The following is a 16760-nucleotide window of genomic DNA, read 5'->3' on the forward strand; positions in this document are numbered from 1 at the left end:
AGGCATTAATGAAATAAAGCTGCAGCAGACTATGCATACTTCAATGCCAGAATTTAATTTTGGAAATTCTATGATTTAAACTGGAATTCTCAAGGTGTGCAGTGTAGGGCAGAACAAATCCAATGAATGATATAGGAACTAAAAGAGGGAAAACTCATCCCTCAAGCAGGCAGTCTTGGAGTCTTTTGTAGGAGCAAGTCCTGTTGAACTCAGTGGACTTAATTTCCAAGTAGCACATGCAGGATGAACATCATAGGAGAAGAACATGATCGTGTCTGTTGGTTAAAAGCGTCATACGTAGTCTGTGGCTCTTTCTTAAAAAGAGCTTTCATATACCCCTCTTTGAAAAACAAAACTAGCATTCACACTCACATAGTTGTACTTCTTTTACAGTGGCTTTAACTCATGATGTCTTAAGGAAGGCACGAGGAAACCTTGAAGTAAGTAAAAAACTCTCTACCGTAATTAATTAGCCCTTGCTGTTACGTTCTCCATTTCTCCCTCCCACTGCCTGTTCATCTTTATGAGCAGCAGAAATTTCCTTGTTAACCTGCTTTGCAAAACTGCTGTTACTTGTTCAGAGTGTGTGTGCAGAGGGTATCACATTCCATATGTTTGGGGAAGATAGCTCAGTTTCTACCTGTTTAATGCAATAAACATTCCTTAATAGTTAATGTTACAGATAGGTAGCATTCTGTTTCAGTGTATCTGAAGAAGTGTGCTTGCACACGAAAGCTCATACCAAGAACTAACTTAGTTGGTCTTTAAGGTGCTACTGGAAGGAATTTTTTTATTTTAATAGTTAATGTTCAAGTTGCACATTATGATTCAATCTTTACATCAATGGCCAAACTAGCTCTGCCTCTATAATTTTGTATGCCTCCATGGTTCATACTGACTTCTTTTCATTTTCCTTTGGCCACTCACTCAGCAGAAATGTAGACAGTGGATTTGAGGTTGTAAACCAGCCATTGTCTTGCCTAAAACAGAAAAGAGGAAGAGGGCATTGTGGCATCAGTTAGTGAGTTGTCTCAACCCCTACCCCCAATCTGTCAGGCTGCTTACCCCTCCTCCAAATTATTAACATATGAAAGTGACTTATGTGAAGGTTGGAAATACCCTGCTGTAGTGCAAGTTTGGTAGAGGAGCTCACTAGTAACAGGTAACACATTCTACATCTTCCTCTTCTTGCCATCACCTGTTCATTTGTCACCCAAGGGAAGGGTGCAGGAGTCTCACTGTCTTACAGCGGCCTTCTTGAGAGTAGGGGGACTGCCAGGTAAATTCAAAGTCTCCTGCATGACAGCTTCAGCCCCACCAGCCCTTCTGATCTGTCCGGAACTTTAAACCAGTAGAGCAGCCCAAATGGTCTAAGCAATGTTGTGAGGGACAACCAGCCCTTGAATGTGTACAGAAATCAGTACAGCCCAGAAATCCAATGAAACAGTTTATTTAAGTGGAGTATAGAAAGAGAGGGAAGAAAGAGCATGTGTTAGTCCTACACAGAGTAGACCCATGGAAATTGATGGATAAGCTAACATAAGTAACTTAATTTCAATGGATCTACTCTGAGCAGCATGGTATAATAATTTTTATTAATTTTAATACAAATCAAATAAAAGCTGCATTATCACAATACCAAATTACAATCCAATTAAAAACAGAGCCAATTATTCAAAAATTGAATTAAACAATTTGAGGTGACTTCCCGTGCACAGGGTTTCAGGCTGTGACGTTCTTATTCCTTCCTGCTTTCATAATCTTGATTGATCCATTTACAGCAATTCCGATCTTCATCCTTTATTTATCAGCCACTGAGTTCTTGAGTTTCATTCGTAGTTGCAAATTTATTAACTCTTGTTTCTGCAAAAGGAGTTTGTATCCAGTATGTTTCCTGTGTGAGATAATACTCTTGAGTAGCATGTACTCAGCAAGTACACGCACAACCAAGAGGAAAACCAAGCACTACACTGGAACATTGGCCAATTTAATCCTATACTTGGTCAAATATACTCTTTTGGTAGCCACTGGAGTTTGTTGCAGGATGAGGGACAAAGGAGTATTGGCAACATTCCACTTTTAAGCGCTCTAGACCCACGTAGCCTCTGATTGACAGGAGTTTCTAAGCAATCAGTTGGAGTGACTACACAGTAGGTGGGAGGGTGCTATTAATGCTGCCTTGGAAGTTGGGAGATGGGGCTGCCACGTGGTTAATTGCTTCTTAAAATGGTTCAGCTTCCCTGTTAGACTGTAAGGTGTTTTTGCAACATGCACATTGGAAGGGAGACATGATCTCTCCACTTGGACACACTGGAGGACTAGAGAGCTTAGGCACCTTAAAGGGACAGGTTAGGGCAGGGCAATTAAGACCTTTCATCAGTCTACCTCAGTATGGTCTCCTTTGATGAGCAGAGGCTTTGCAGGGCCTTGGGCAGCAGTCTTTTCCATCACTTACTGATCCTCTGTTCATGGCGATACCAGGGATTGAACCTGTGGGGCCTCTCCCCTCAGTAACTACTTCTTTCAGTTAACTGTTCCTGAGCCATGCTAGCTCCTTTGCCTTCCCTTCAGGCAGTACTCACTTCTCTGTCCTACCTCAGTGATAACTTAAATTGTATTTTTTGGTATGTTTAACATCTGGCTTGTAAACTTTTGGTAAGGTGTTTTTGTTTTGTTTTTTAATGGTGCATAAATAAGTAAACCAGGCCTATATGTTTACAATAAGGGTGCAGCTTTCTTTTCCTTGGCATGCCAATTTTCTATATGCTGGGGAAAGCTTCTGGCAGAAGTGGCTAAGCAGTGATAGAATGTTGGAAGCTGCCTTAAAATGGTTCATTTTGCTCAGTATTATCTACATTGTCTTGCAGCAGCTCTCGGGGCTCATGCAGGGGACATTGCCAGCCCTGCCTAGAGATGCCAGGGCTTGAACCTGGGACCTTCTGCATGCCAAACAGATGCTCTACCACCAAACCATGGCGCTTCCCCAACGCAGGTTTTCCATCTCACTGAGAAGTTGGCCATTGTGTTTCCCAAAGCCATTTACTGCCAATTGCTACTATCACCTTGTAGTGGTACTTTCCATTAACTTGAAATGTTTCATTCTTCCCTAGGTTCAGCCAGCTGAAAACAAGACATCAGCCTCCAGCCTCAGCAGGAAAAGGGTTTTGTGAACGTTCTGCTTCCCCTAATAAAGACCATTCCCCCCCTACTGAGCCTATTCTTTTGACCTTTTCTTTGCTCTCAAGGCCTTAATGCTTAGTTTACTTCAAGCAGGTTGTCCTAGCAAGGCTGCCAGGCACCCTTGCTAGAAAAACAAGCCTCAGAAAAACCACTTGCTTTAACATATATAACCAAGTTGGGATTCAAATGTTGATGGTGACCACAGCAAGATGATTAAGGACATAATAGTCTGGGGCTTCTCTTTTCTTCCTTTCTGGGTCCCTTCCCCCCTTCCAGCTGCTGGAAAGCTTCTCTTCTGTATGTTTTCTGAATCATGGTACGAAATGACAGGGCAAAAGGAAAACTCACTGCCACAGCTTCAAGATGGGAGCAAAAGACTGGGTGGGAGTAATTTAATTGTGCCTTGGTGGTTTGCTTGATGTGTTTGTTTGTTTGGTTTTTTGTTCTTTGTTTGAGTTGGTTGTTTTTTGGGAATGTGAGATACCATGAATAATAATCATATTTTTAAATGCATTGTTATTATTTGCTTGGAGGATTTAACTGAAAACAACCTGGTGCACCACACTAAGCTTCTAATCTAGATCATCACTTCAGTCTGATAAAAGGTTGGAATCAAATGTTCTGTTTTGCAAGACTAACTCCTAGCTGTTCTTTCCCCCCTTTTTGTCACAGAATGTTACATCTTTGAAGCAAAGATAACATTTTAGCCTATGGGAATTGGCCAGCTAAAAGTACCCTTGACCAAACACATCTAGTGCAAAACCAAAAAATGTGTATGCTTGCCCTTTATTTTTGTGCATCCATTTTTAAGGCCCTGTTTATTCACATGTGGAATAAGTTCCCCCCTTTTCTTCACAGTGTGTGTGAAAAGCACCAGAGCTACCTCTCCACTTAACTGAATGGGGCAATCTCCCCACTCCCATTGTGGATGGAATAGTTTTGCATCAGAGCTGCTACTGCTGGAACATCAAGGTGAAAATTGGGTTGCATACTCTTGCAGTTTGCAGGAGTTGCTTTGCTTAGCTTACCCTTGACTGGAAAAAGTATATGCAGCTGTGAGGACCTAGGAGGATCTTCATAGCAGTATCTCCCCCTGCCTCAAGGACATTTCCCCCCAGGGAACCTATTCCCCTGTGGGCTTTAGATATCAGCAGGGATGGCTAACTTGTTGCCCTGCAGGTGTGGTTGGGCTCCAGCTCCCATCAGCCCCAGCTAGCAAGGTACACAGTGATGGATGTTGCTCGCAATCCATCTGTCTCAAAAGACAATGGAGTGTGCCTCCAGGGTTGAAGTAAAACGGCTGCATTAGCAGCACTAAGCTATCCTCCCTAGGGTGCAAGCCTGGGCAGTGTGTATGGAGGTCCTGGGCTGATCAAATGATCTTTTCTTCTCCCGAAGATATCCCTTCCCAGGCTGATGACCCCTACCTTCCATCTCCAGCATGTGCAGAAACTGCCTTCTTGACCGTTTGACCCACTCTTAGTCTCATCCGCTCAATCCGCCAGAGCCTGTCTTCACATGCAGGGGAAGTCCGTAACTCACCCAGGGTTGGAGACCCATAGGCTACCCTCAGCAGGTTTAGCTGGGCAGTCAAAGCTGTTTCCCAGGGTGTGGCTACGGCTGCATGCAGACAGCTTCTAGGAGCCACAGGTGAGAGCTGAGTGCAGGGCAGGGACCAAAGGAGGACTAAGTATATTGGAAGGAGCATCAGAGGTACTACCACTCCCCTAACACTGCATAAAGGGGTGGTGGGAATTGAAATCCAGTGAATATCTGCAGGTCCTTGGTTTAGCTACTGCTGCTCTAAAACATTCCTTTCTAGGTGTTCCTTTTAGATATATTTTAGAAAAATATATGGAATGTGGGTTTTTTTGTGTGTATAGAGTATTTACTGTATCTCTGAAATATGTGTTGTTTACTGTAACCCTATGTCTTTGTAACTTGATTTGCTGTTTTGTAAACTGCCCTGTACTACATTTGGGGGGGGGGGGGGTGAGAGAAAGACAGTGTATGAATCTGATATGTTCCATGTAGAAAGCAACAGAATGCTAGACTAGATGGACTTGTTCATCATATCTAGCAGGGCTGCCTTTAATGTTCAAAAATGGACTTTCCAATACATTTTGCCTTATTTATCTCTTCTCCCCAAATTCAAACAGTGTTCTTCGGAGGGTGGGGAATAGCAACATCTGGAATAAATCTTAGCAATTTGGCTAGATTAAATTGCCATATGGGTTGGTATTTGTTGATCCCCATTGCTTGGTGCACCTAGAAATGCTCTATGGAATGGTGAAGTTTAACACACACACAAAATGCCAATGAAGCAAAAGGGATGTGTTTAACTGAAGTTATTTTTCTTTTCATTACAACTGTAGAAACTAGTTTAGTTAATGTTCCAGGTAGGTAGATAAATGTCATAGGGCCTACCAGCAAGTAAGGAGACTAGAAGGTAGAGAGAAGACATGTATAGATTGCCTACAAGGAAAGGCCTGTATGGCTTTTCCATGTTTCTGAATCTTGATGGCAGACTTGATCCATTTTTAAAGCAAACCTTCAGTTTGCGCCACAGAAACCAGAGATGCAAGAGACAGCTTCCAGTCATCCAGAAGTTGTTTTCCTTCTCCTGGCAAAACCAGCTCACCTCCTGGCTTAGATTGCTGCTGCCCCTCTGTCTCCCACTATTCTTCATTGCTTGGGGGAGGAAGCCGTGGCCCTCCAGACATTATTAGATTCCAACACTCTCCAGCCAATAAGGATGATGGTGTTGCAGTAACATCTGAAAGACCAGAAGTTCCTCATCCCTTCCTTCATCAGGCTGTTATGTATAGTATAGCACACAAAACCATATTTGTTTTTCAATAATAAAAAATCTTTGTTTTTCAATAAAATGTTGAGGATTTATGTTGAGGCTGAGTTTTGTGATATTAGGTACAGGAAACAGATGATGAAGTTGAAAAAATGCATTTCTGATCCAAGTTTATTAATTCAATAAATTTATTTCTTATTTAAAAAAACCCATGTCTATGTTGTTTCCCCTAAATCTCCCTCTTCTGACTACAAATCCCTCAAGCTTCCATTGCCCATCTTGCTTTTGCTTCATTGTAGCACCTCCTTTCATTTGATCTGTGACAAAAAAACCACAGTCCTCTGTATCCCTAAATTTCCAGTTTCACAACTGTAGTGGTCTTACACAATTGGCAGTTGTGTGTTATTCTCCCTTTGGGCTTTCTAAATTTAGCCATCTGGAATGAACAGACATTGGGGTTATGTCATCTCTCCGGGATTGAGGGTGCAAGAGCTAATTGCTAAAAGCTCCTTAGTGTCCAAGGGAAAGTTGGACAAGGAATTAGGTACTCCAGGCCTTCTGAGAGTTCTTCAAAGATAGTTCCACACATTGCAGTAGCCAAGACTGGATGTCACTAGGACAGGGGTAGGGAACACTTTTCAGCCGAAAGCCTGCATTCCTTCAGGGGCAAACTTTTGGAGGCAACCTGTTTTAAGGGAATGCCCCTTCTCTAAGTATAGGGAACCAGCCCTTTGCTGGTGTCGTAATAGAAACAAAGGGTCCTTGAAGGCCATGTAGTCTGACCCCGCTTTTTTTTTTCCTCTCCAAGAAATCCAGAGTTACATTGAAGTTTCTTTCAGTTATTTCAGTGCAGAAGAGACAGCACAAAATCTCCCTGCTGTGGATGAAAGCAAACGTGTGTGTTTTAATTTTTAAAAGGCAAAAATGAGGTTTAATTTTAGACATAAGCTAATCAAAGGGAAAAGGTAATCCACAGTACATTCCACATTCCTCACAATTGTCTTCCCATTACACAAGCAACATTGAGTTAATTTTACTAAGTAGCTAAATTATAGACACTCAGAGATAATCAAAAATGATGTAAATTCCAACTTTCAGAAGTAATCATGCTATGTTTTTTTTTTTTGAAAGGAGTTCACAACACCTGAAAGAAACAGCTGTATAACTATATATAGCATGCCTATCTCAGGCAGTTGCTTCTGCATCCTTTATTCACACCATCTGCACATCACTCACTATGACTTTTTTCTTTAAGACCCAGCGCTCATTTCTGCTAAGACCCAAACTCTTGCAATGCCCTGGGCTTCTTGCCCCCCAGCAAAAAGATGCATCATTTCCATATACCTCACATCCTAGCCTGGACGAAGTTGAGGGAGCCAGAAATGGTCCAGTACTGCAACTGGGTCAGCCGAAGACAGTGAGGGTGTGAGAGAAGTAGCTGGGCTCGAGCTTTTTCATTTTCAAAGGGAACAAAGTAAATCCTTTAATTAACCAAACCTTTTTAGCAATGCACACAACGTATCAGAAAAAGCACCTTGCAGATTGAAAAGCTGGTATGAAAAGCCCTCTCCCTGCAAAACTTTGATCTAATTAGTTCAGAATTCTTTAAAAAGAAAGAGAGAGAGAGAGAAATAGAGCACTAGGCAAAGATGTGTGCTTTGAGAAGAGCAACATATGTTTAACGAGCAGTAACCTAGAAATATTTGATGTCTGGAGAACACCTTGAGCTGTATCCAGTGCTACTCCTTCCTGCTCAGAATACCGTACGTGCTCTGAGATGAATAGACACTGCTAACTTGCATTCATTTATTTCAATGGGTCTACTCCAAGTAGGACTAGCACTGGATACAATCCACTGATAGAATTCTATGGAGTGGGTCTGCGGAACCTGCAGCTCTACAGAGATTGTTGAACTGCAAATCCCATCATCCCTGACCATGGGCTATGCTGGCTTGGACGGATGAGGGCTGAAGGCCCAATACCATCTAGAGGGCCACCAATCCCTATTCCCAATTAGTGGGTCAAGCCTGGAACTAGAAACTAATCCACACTTGAAGGTCTCGATGGGGAGCCCGAAACCACAAATTGTTCTCAGAACTGGCACTGTGCCTCCTTGTAACATCAACATGCAGCAGTTTTGCTCACAGGGAAATTTCCTTCCAATCTAACTTAAAAGGATGGTTTCAGCCTTCAAAACCCTAAACAAGCCTTCCCCAACCTTCCCTCCAGCTGAATTCTGGAGACTTGAAGGGCCAGTGGTGGAAATGGTGGAACAGACTTTCCTGAAGGTCGAGACTGGGAGGTAAGCCTTCAAATGAGGAAGGGGAATTAGTTTCCTTTGCAGTAGGAGGTAGCCCAGGGGCCTTTTTCGTCTTCGGCATTGTGCCAAGTGACATTTAAATGTAGGTCCTGCCATGTACCTTAAAAGCAAGTTAGGAAATGTTCCTGGAATGGTGCTTTATCAGTCTTCCCCAACCTGGGGCCTTCTGGATATTGTTGGACTACAACTCCCATCATCCATAATCATTTGCCACTCTAGGTGTTGGAATATGCAAACATCTGGAGGGTGGCAGGTTGGGAGGAGGGGTTGCCCTAAACCTAGGATGGGGATCTGGATCTGGCCAGAGAGCTGGATCCTTACCCCTCCCACCTATCATGGGCCAGGTTTGGCAGGTGGGCAGAGCCACCAACATCTCAGTCACCCAACATCAATGTCAGGTGACCTTTTTTGCCCACGGGTCTACAGAAGCTCCTTTCAAAGCACTGTATTGAGAAATGGTTTGAAAGGGGCTCCTTGAGATCTAGCAACCAGTCTGCAAAGCCAACTTTCAGCCTGCAGAGTTTGTTCACCTGCCCCAGACCTGATGCCACACTTGGCATTGGCTAGGTGGGCATGGCATGGCTGAAATGATATTGCAGAACAAATGGGAAGCCTGAGAGTCAGAGGCTCCCTGCTGTAAACAGTCTTATTCCCAGGGACCTCCAGGATTGTCTGTTGCCATATCTACCTACCTGGGCTTTTAAGACCTGCTTCAAAGGCCTCTGCTCCCTGGCATTGTCATCTTCAGTAGTCAATCAGATGAGGAGACGCATGATCTTCTTGATAGTGGCACCAAAGTTCTGGGATGCTCTTGTCTGTAGAAGTTCCCCAGACTGTGTTCCCATAAGTTCCTCCATTTTTCTTGTGACCACCAGCCCCACCTTGTTTAATCTCAACATAAATAATGCAGTTCAAGAACTTCCATCTTTCTCCAAGCCCCCCAGGTCCTAGCCCTCAACTGGCAATCAATAAATTCCAGTAGTGCTTTATCTTCTTCTTTGGCGATCACTCTTAGCCGAGTAAGATTGTATTCCATAAGCACAGTTTTAACAATGAGTCCGTAAGTGACTGTGAAGGCCAATTCTGGATCCACACATCCTTCCACAGTGGGGACACTGGTTTCCAGGTGGGAGTTGATCACAGTGTGGATTTGCCAAGCGTGCCTTCCTCTTAGCACATTTCTCCCTTGTGTCCTGAGTTTGAGTGTCTTCTTCAAAGCCCATGACATCTTTGGTAAAGGCTGTTCTCCAACTGGAGTGCTCACAGGCCAATGTTTCCCAATTGCCTTCATACAGTCTGTAAACCTCTTTTGTTGACCACCAGCATTATACTTTCCATTTTTAAGTTCGGAATAGAGTACATTGATACCTCAGGTTAAGAACTTAATTCGTTCTGGAGGTCCGTTCTTAACCTGAAACTGTTCTTAACCTCAAGCACCATTTTAGCTAATGGGGCCTCCTGCTGCTGCCGTGCCACTGGAGTACGATTTCTGTTCTTATCCTGAAGCAAAGTTCTTAACCCGAGGTAATATTTCTGGGTTAGAGGAATCTGTAACCAGAAGCGTATGTAACCTAAAGCGTATGTAACCTGAGGTACCACTGTAGTTGCTTTGGAAGCTGATAATCAGGCACCCGCACAACATGTCCAGTCCAACAAAGTTGATGTTGAAGAATCATTGCTTCAACACTGGTGATCTTTGCTTCTTCCAGTACACTGATATTAGCTCGCCTGTCTTCCCAAGTGATGCTATATGATGCAGCAACTTGGGGTAATTCTAGTAGAAACAGATTTTATATAATCCAAAATATGTTCCAGTGCATATTACTTACAGGTCCACTGAGAACACCTAATGCAATATTTTAGAACTGATGTAGGCATTCCTTCTTTAAATGCACATATTCATAAATCCGCAGTTCTATAGGGGGACCGGGGGACCTTACCCTAATGTCAGGCCACCATTTAGCAAAACTGGTGGGAGGTTTTCTTTCTTCTTAAGAACTGAAGAACTAAGGCAGCTGGCCATAACACTGTAACTTGTTTGAGGTTGTGTTGTTCAATTCCCCATGTAATTTCATTTCAGGATGTTTCTAACTATAGGATCCATGGTATCATTTTTCCTGAATATGCCAGAATGGACTTTAAATGGACTTTGGGCATGTTAACATTTTTTAAAAAATATTTTATTTATACTTTTCCATTGCAGTTTTTCACATTTCAGTATATCCATAATCATCAACTTCCCTCCCCTCCCTTCCATGGTTCCATTTATTTATCCATTACAACTGCATATTCGAATTACTCCATATGTTTAATTTTTCTCCTTACTCCCTATATCCTCAAGGGCATGTTAAAATTAAACCTGACCCTTGAATGGTTTGTTAGCAGCAGCAATTAACTCCCGCCCTCTGCTCCAGTTGAACTTGTGTTTGCTCAGTTTAGATGTCAGATTATACCTACAGAATATTTGACCTGCAAATTATTTGATAAGCCAATGAATTACCTTCTTGGCATATGTGGATCAGGCCAGATCAAAGACATAATGCACTTAATCCTGAATTGCTCACCTAGGGATAGATTCCTCTATTAATTTCTGAATTATCTTCAAGGTCAATCAGGTGCTCTCAAAATTAGATGGCTGGTGGCTGATGCAGACACATTTGTTAGCTAAATGGTAGCTTTATATGCCTTGGCAGTGAGAAAGTGGCAAGCTACTTCTTTGAGTTAAAATGATGTCAACTGCCAAGAGGATTTTTAAAAATTCAATGATTTGGGAAAATTAACATGTTGATGTTTTGTCAGCTTGCATTTCTACACACTTACATCTTTAACTTACTCTTGGTCTTGTTTGTTTTTGAGGGTTACATTGAAATTGCCATTGACTAAAGACAACCTGAGGTTAGCTCACTATCAGCACAGTATCTTATCACCACTCCCAGTCATAGATGGTGTGTGTGTGTGTGTGTGGCATGGCTTGGAAGGATCCTGAGGGTCATCTCCATTCTATGGAGAATGCCTGCCGGAAGGAGAAAACGAGGTGCAAAGAGCCAGAAGACCATTATTGAGACTCACAATTCCTCTAAAACAAAGAATCGGCAGAGAGCCAACGCCATCTGCCCTGGCTCAGAAACAGAGCGGGTTGAGGAAACCGAGAAATCGGAGCAAATAGAACAAACAGTGAGTAACAACGTTGGGGGAACTTCACCCCCCCTTAAGGAGGATCTCAATGACCCGACCCCCCTCCTCCCAGAGAAAGCTAATCCGTCCAAGAGGGCAAGAGCAGGAGCAGGAGGGATTCCTCCCACTCCTAACGCTGACCCACCCATGCCTCTAGAAGGCAGAGGAGCCTGCTTTCAACCAATTCGGGATACGCACCCCTACCAAGAGATTTGCATGTTTGTCTGCAGATACTATGGTTCTGGTTCTCCAAAGACTGGATGAAATCCTCACCAGAATAGTTAACATTGAGAAACAATTGGATACTAGTTCCTCCCCTTTAAATGCCCAAGGGATGATAAGAAATGACTCTGTTAACAACTCACCAACTCAAACTATGGATGAAGTGAGGTCCTGTCAAGTCTTGCAAACAAACCAGATAATGCTTGAGATTCACCGATACACTCATAGGTGGATGAACCGCAGACAAATTACTATGTCCTTGTCTCAGCTCTTGAATTACCATTACCAAAATGTAGATCTAGAAAATTTCCACTTCCTGCCTACCTTGAGAAACACCATGCGCCTATTTATGACCTTTAGGTCATCAACCCTCCCATCTCGACTCATGGAGATAAAGGATACTCTATGGTGGTTCCACTCTCTCCGCCCAGTGAGGGTATTTAAAGACGAAACAAGGAGGCCATTGGTCCCTTGCATAGAGTCAAAGCTAATGCGGATAAAGGAAACCAAGCTCAACACTAGAAATACTAATTGCCCGAAGGAAGAAAAGAACTCTGTAAGCCTAGAATTACAAGACCTGAAGAAGAGGCTAATGAGGATAAAGACTGAGATTTCTACCCAAAATATAAGGACAGTAGAGCCTAGAGCACAATATTTAAAGACGTCCAATAGCTCTTTATCCCATAGAAAGACATCAGTGCAACTCCCTGTTCCCTTTTCAAACGACACCAAATTAGATGAGGAATTTGGCACCTCCGACATTTCTATGGCAACAACACCTAAAGAATTCTATGTTGCTGACAATCTGGAGATATCCAGCACCAACTCTACATCTGGACCTTTGCCTAATGTTCCAAAAACTTATCAGAATGATCAGCCTTCTCTACTGTACTCCTGGCGAGACAGGATGGACAGATCTTCCGAATTCGAATCTGGCTCTTTGTTGGCCAGTGATCCACATTTTATAACACATACCTCATTAATACTTCCACAGCCACAGATAGAACCAACAATCCTCCAATTAACCCAGGAGGGAGAGGGGGATTGACAGTTAATGAAACACCATGGGATTGTCCCCCCCGCTTGGGGTGCGGTTGGTTGGGTTTTATCTTCTAGGGATACTTACCCTATCAGACCTCCACCTCTTTCCCATACCATTTTGACCCAGGAGTCCTGGCCCAAGGATGACTTGTTATTGAGGGGATGTTACCCATCTATTGGGGAGGCTAGTATGGGATCTAGGATTACCACAATTGAAGGGCTAGGGAGGAATGGCGGTAGGGCTAGATATCTCTATCGGCGAAGGGTTTCGAGATGCAGTGATCCTCGAACCCCTTCCAATCTACGCCCCATCCCAAGGGATGAGGGTAGGGAGAACAAGGATTACACACCTCCGTCATTGGTGCTGTGCAATGCCAGGTCCATAGGCAACAAAACTGCCACCATGCGTGACTTTTTTGTCTCACAGGGGATTGACCTGGCTTGCGTGACGGAGACCTGGGTACGGGAAGGCGAAGTAGTCTCCCTACATGAGATAACACCCCCAGGTTTCTCTGTCCTCCATCAATCGCGGACTGTAGGTCGGGGGGGAGGAGTAGCGTTGTTATTCCGGGAGGATTGCTCTTTCAGAGCTCTGCCATCACCGGCGATCTCCGGCATTGAATGTGTTGGTCTCGTGTGGGGCATCAAGGAGAGCTTGGCTGTCTGGCTGGTGTACCGACCACCCAGCACATCTGCAGCCACCCTGTCAGATCTGCTGGAGGTGGTGGCGGGCTGGGCCTTGGAGTTCCCAAACCTACTGGTTTTGGGAGACTTCAACGTCCATGCCGATGCCGCTCCCTCCTCACAGGCTCTAGACCTAGTGACTTCCATGGCAACACTAGGGCTCTCCCAGTTTGTTTTGGGCCCCACTCATCAAGCAGGCCACACGCTGGATCTGATCTTTGGGGCTGGCATAGATGTGATCATGCTCCCCGCTGTGAAAGTGCCATGGTCTGATCACTACGCTTTAAAAGCCAAGATTGACTTCCCGCTCCTCCCCGGCTCGGGTGGCGAACCTATTTGGGCTCGTCCGCGAAAACTGATGGATCCTGATAGATTCCGACAAGCCTTGCGGAACCCTGCTCCTCCTGGCGACTCATTAGATGACCTTGTTGAGGACTGGAATAACCGGTTCTTGGCAGCCATTGATGAGATCGCGCCTAAGCGCCCTCTGCGACCCCGTCGAAACCGGGCCCCTTGGTTTACTGAGGAGCTCCGGAAAATGAAGCGGGATCTCAGACGGCTAGAGCGAGTATGGCGACGGACTCGTGACGGAGCCTCAAGAACATCTTATAGGACGCTTATGAAAGCCTATGAGGTGGCTATGAAAGCTGCTAAGAAATCTTACTTTGCAGCTTCCATTGCATCCGCTAGCTCTCGCCCGGCACAACTTTTTAGAATAATTAGGTCAATAACGTCCTTAGGAGGACAACCAAATTTAAGCACAAATTCGACCCACAGCTGTGAGGCATTCGCGAGCTTTTTTGCGGAGAAAGTCCTGTTGCTCCGCCGTGACCTCCCTGCCAATTTAGATACAGTGACTGAACTGGAGGCCCCTCGACTGACTTCAGGTCCAGTGTTGGACCATTTCGATCGGATACTCCCTACTGATGTGGATAGATTCCTCCAAGTTGGTAGGCCCACCACCTGCCTCCTTGATCCGTGCCCGTCTTGGCTGATTAGGGAGTGTCCAGATGTTGCGCGGACCCCCCTGGTTGAAATTATCAATTTGTCCCTTGACACGGGGACATTCCCAGGGGAACTGAAGGAAGCAGTGGTGCGTCCACTCTTAAAGAAAACTTCATTAGATCCCTTAGACCTATCCAATTACCGCCCAGTTTCAAATCTTCCATACCTGGGTAAGGTAATTGAGAGAGCGGTTGCTGAACAGCTGGGTAGGTTTCTGGAGGAAACATCGGCATTAGATCCATTTCAGTCCGGTTTCCGTCCTGGTTTTGGGACGGAGACAGCTCTGGTTGCCCTAACAGATGATATCCGTAGACAACTGGATCGAGGCGGGTCAGGACTGCTGATCCTTTTAGATTTGTCAGCAGCCTTTGACATGGTCGATCATGATCTTCTGGACCATCGCCTTGCAGACGTGGGGATACAGGGCATAGCCCGTAACTGGTTGTGCTCTTTTATCTCTGGTCGGGGACAGAGGGTGGCACTAGGGAGGGAAATGTCGTCACGCCACTCCTTGGTGTGTGGAGTGCCGCAGGGCGCAATTCTCTCCCCAATGCTTTTTAACATCTTTATGCGCCCCCTTGCCCAGATTATCCGGAGCTTTGGGCTGGGCTGTCATCAATATGCTGATGACACTCAGCTCTATCTACTGATGGATGGCCACACCAACTCGGCCCCTTACACACTGACCAGATGCTTGGAAGCTGTGGCTGGATGGTTTCGTGGGAGCCGATTGAAACTAAATCCTTCGAAGACAGAGGTCCTATGGCTAGGTCGGGATAGCATGGGGATGAGGGACCAACTCCCTTCTCTTGCGGGGGCCCAATTAGTGCCATTGCCTTCCGTTAAGAGTTTGGGTGTAATCCTTGACGCCTCCCTTTCCATGGAGGCGCAAGTCACAGCAACAGCCAAGGCGACATTTTTCCACCTTCGCCGCATCAAGCAGTTGGTCCCTTACCTTTCCCGCCCCGACCTGGCCACAGTGATCCATGCGACAGTCATCTCCAGGCTTGACTACTGTAACTCGCTCTACGCGGGGCTGCCCTTGAAGCTGTCCCAGAAACTCCAGCGGGTACAGAATGCTGCAGCGAGGCTCCTCACAGGGTCTCTGCCATGGGAGCATATTCATCCAGTGCTTTTCAAGCTGCACTGGCTCCCGGTGGAATACAGGGTCAGATTTAAGGTGCTGCTTTTGACCTTTAAAGCCCTTCACGGCCTAGGACCCTCGTACCTACGGGACCGCCTCGCCTGGTATGCCCCACGGAGAGCCTCAAGGTCCATAAATAACAACACCCTAGTGGTCCCAGGCCCTAAGGAAGTTAGATTGGCTTCAACCAGAGCCAGGGCCTTTTCAGCACTGGCCCCAACTTGGTGGAACGCTCTGTCTCATGAGACCAGGGCCCTGCGGGATCTGATCTCTTTCCACAGGGCCTGTAAGACAGAGTTGTTCCGCCTGGCCTTTGGATTGGAGCCAATTTGATTCCCTCCGTCCCCCTTTTCCTTTTTCCTTTTTTCTTTTCCTTCTCCTGCAATGAGGCTCCATTTTAATATTTTAATGTTCCATTATTTTAATGTATTTTATTTTTGTTTTTAAGTTGTAATCACTCATCTTGTTTTTATTATTGCTTGTAAGCCGCTCTGAGCCCAGCCTTGGCTGGGGAGGGCGGGGTATAAATAAAAATTTATTATTATTATTATTATTATCTAGTTCAAAACCTTGTAAGGAATCTCAAGTAGATGAGATGATGGCCATCCAACCTCTGCTTAAAAACCCCCATGAAGGGTCCACCACCTCTTGTGGGAGTATGTTCCACTGCCAAACAGCTCTTACTGTCAGAATGTTACTCCTGATGTTTTGTCAGAATCCTATCTCCTCTCAGTCTGCTCCCCCCACCATGATAAACATGTCATGAGACAAAGGTTCTTAAGATAAGGTTACCAGATTTTTTTCCATGAATTCGGGGACACTTTAAATGAATGAATGAATGAATACTACATGTTCGAGATGTTGATGCTGCAGTGATGGTGGTGGCAGAGGGGGGCCACCATCTTGACTCAACCACCACGTTTCCTCTTCCTCCAAGGCTTCTATCTCCTCTCTCCATGAGCCTGGGCAGCCCCTGAGTTGTTGGTTCTTCGGTGGTGGTGGTGGTGGGGAAGCGGTGTGCGGTGGGACAGGCATGGAAGGCGGAGAAGGAGGGGAGAGAGCGGCGGCGAGGCTTGGGCAGCGCGATACCTCCCGTCCCATTGGAACAGCCCCAATCCCATTGCCACTAGTGTGCAAGCTGGAGGGGGCGGGGATCCCTCAGCTGGGAAGGGAGGCTTCCTGTT

The 16760-nt window shown here is 45.1% G+C and overlaps 1 protein-coding gene and 1 long non-coding RNA gene across 6 annotated transcripts in view; one reads left to right on the plus strand and one right to left on the minus strand.

Annotated features, from left to right (window-relative positions):
* CDK5RAP2 (CDK5 regulatory subunit associated protein 2) overlaps positions 1 to 3208 on the plus strand; it is a 142585-nt gene extending 139377 nt beyond the window's left edge. For all 5 annotated transcript variants that reach the window (XM_081179603.1, XM_081179604.1, XM_081179600.1 and 2 more), the window contains 2 exons: positions 394 to 440; positions 3111 to 3208. In XM_081179603.1, the coding sequence (XP_081035729.1) occupies positions 394 to 440; positions 3111 to 3170 (107 nt within the window). In that variant the 3' untranslated portion in view covers positions 3171 to 3208. The remainder of the gene's footprint in view (positions 1 to 393; positions 441 to 3110) is intronic.
* LOC308579109 overlaps positions 1 to 16760 on the minus strand; it is a 262636-nt gene that overhangs the window by 173893 nt on the left and 71983 nt on the right. The gene's annotated exons all lie outside the window — the stretch shown is intronic.

This window comes from Podarcis bocagei (genome assembly GCF_964188305.1).
Source record: "Podarcis bocagei genome assembly, chromosome: Z".
Lineage (NCBI taxonomy): Eukaryota > Metazoa > Chordata > Lepidosauria > Squamata > Lacertidae > Podarcis > Podarcis bocagei.